General features: G+C 35.5%; 2 protein-coding genes across 2 annotated transcripts in view; both read left to right on the forward strand.

Moving 5' to 3' along the window:
* The window catches only part of LOC117180146, a 4823-nt gene that overhangs the window by 679 nt on the left and 2061 nt on the right, over positions 1-2083 (forward strand). Inside the window, exons 2-3 of the mRNA XM_033372490.1 lie at positions 186-396; positions 616-817. Of these exons, the coding sequence (XP_033228381.1) occupies positions 205-396; positions 616-817 (394 nt within the window). The 5' untranslated portion in view covers positions 186-204. The remainder of the gene's footprint in view (positions 1-185; positions 397-615; positions 818-2083) is intronic.
* Positions 840-2083, forward strand: part of LOC117180145 (zinc finger BED domain-containing protein 4-like) — a 1811-nt gene continuing 567 nt past the window's right edge. The window contains exon 1 of the mRNA XM_033372489.1: positions 840-1866. Within this exon, the coding sequence (XP_033228380.1) occupies positions 993-1866 (874 nt within the window). The 5' untranslated portion in view covers positions 840-992. The remainder of the gene's footprint in view (positions 1867-2083) is intronic.

Raw genomic sequence — 2083 nt, forward strand, 5'->3', positions numbered from 1 at the left:
TTCAAATTATTCAAATTCTCACCTTGATGTTATCTATCAGATAATAATATTGTCTATCAGAAAATATCGTTTCTGAAAGACAAGTGCCTTTTTTACACCCTGGGCGGAAATCATACATTCAATTACCGGCAGCAGTGTATTTTCACCTCAAATTTTTCATGTAATTAATCTCTTTGTTGATAAAGGTTGAATAGATATTGACGCATGTTCGAGATGGGGAAAAGGAGTGTGTTATGGAAGCACTTTGTCGCTAAAGACAAGAACACTTCTATGTGTCGTTATTGTGATAAAGAGATAAAAAGTTCGGAAAACACGTCAAACATGCGAAACCACATGCAGGTTTCCCATTTTTCTATTTGGAATGAAGAAGAGACTAATTCTGCCAATAAGCTTAAAGTGAGAATTATTTTTAATTAATTCTATTCGATATATTTATTTTATTTTATCCTGAAAAAGAAAGTTATTTATAATTTTCTCTTTGTTTCATCCTGTCATCGTGGTCGCTTCTCCCCTACGTAACTGAATAAACGCTTAAAATTTTTTATTCGTCTTAAATTTAAATTAATTAATGTAATTTATAATTCGTGTTAAATTAATTTAAATTTTTTACAACAGGAAAAAATAAAAATTACACCAGAGAACACAGCCAGTACTTCATCTCAAAAGGATTCTTACGCCTCACCTGCCGAAGTCCCGTCTACTCCATCTCAAACTCAAAACATCCCAGCTACTGCATCTCAGAAGGACGATTTTTTTAAGAAATCTAAAGAAAATATACAAGAGAGTTTTAGCAGCATCTCGTCTTTCAAAGAAGGCGGTAAGAAACGTAAAAAGCTATGATGAAGTATGCCGTTCCAAATTATAAAATACCAAACAGAAAGTCCTTTACCAAACTGTTAGGCGAAAAATACAAAAAAGTGTCTGGGGACTATAAACAATATTTAAGAAAAGCTACCGATTTAACATTTACCACACATGTATGAACTGAGGCAATGAACACCCGCAGTTTTTTGGGAGTCACAGCGCATTTCACTTACAATGGTCAATTAACGAGCGCAATGTTAGGCGCGTATGAATTTTCGACCAGTCACACAGCTGAACATTTGAAGGATAAACTGAAAGATGTGTGCGAGGAATGGGGGATAGCGCTAAGTAAAATAACTGCTATAGTCACAGATAATGGGCCCAATATTGTTAAAGCGGTGGACTTATTCCTAGGGAAAATTTTTCATTTGGCGTGCTGTGCCCATACACTGAATTTAATTGCCGAAAGGTCAATTAAATCGGTGGAAGGTATAGTAGAACTGCTACAAAATGTAAGAACCATCGTGACATGGTTTCCAACACGCTGGAACTCAACGTTTTACATGATTGAACGTTTTATTTTGCTACGAGGAGATGTAAACGAAATTGTAAACAACTACGTATCCGCTCCTGCAATGATAACTTCCAAGGAAATTGAAGAACTCAGATCTATTGCAGAGATACTGCGTCCATTGGAAGCAGCAACAGCGGAACTGTGCGGGGAAAAATACGTGACGGCTAGCACAGTAATACCCTTGATTAATGGAATCCAACACGAGTGTTCCAAATTGTCGCCTACACATGATTCAGCTTTCAAATTAAGACAGGCTGTGTTGTCTGAAATTGAATATCGTTTTGGCCAAGTGGAATCTGTTCACTTTTTTGCCATTGCGTGTCTGTTAGACCCAAGGTTTAAAAAGCTGCATTTTAAGAATCCTCTCGCTTGCTCGCGTGCAATCACTCAAATCAAAGAAAATATGCGGATGATTGCCCATAAGAAAACTGAAAATCTTCCGGAAGAATCAGGTGCAAATGGTGAATCTAAGAATTCAGTCACCGCCGGTAAGTTAAAGTTATTTTTAAAATATAATCATACTATCAGTATAAGCAATACAATTAAACCCATAATATAATAGTAATATTCATAACCAAAGATTAATTTTGAGTGATTGCTATCATGACTTGACTTTTATTTTATACCTTTTTAAAATAAATATATGTCGGAACAGCAGATTTGAAACTAAATACATGTAAAGCTCCAGCATCATGATGACCAGTT

This window comes from Belonocnema kinseyi, chromosome 9, assembly GCF_010883055.1.
Source record: "Belonocnema kinseyi isolate 2016_QV_RU_SX_M_011 chromosome 9, B_treatae_v1, whole genome shotgun sequence".
Lineage (NCBI taxonomy): Eukaryota > Metazoa > Arthropoda > Insecta > Hymenoptera > Cynipidae > Belonocnema > Belonocnema kinseyi.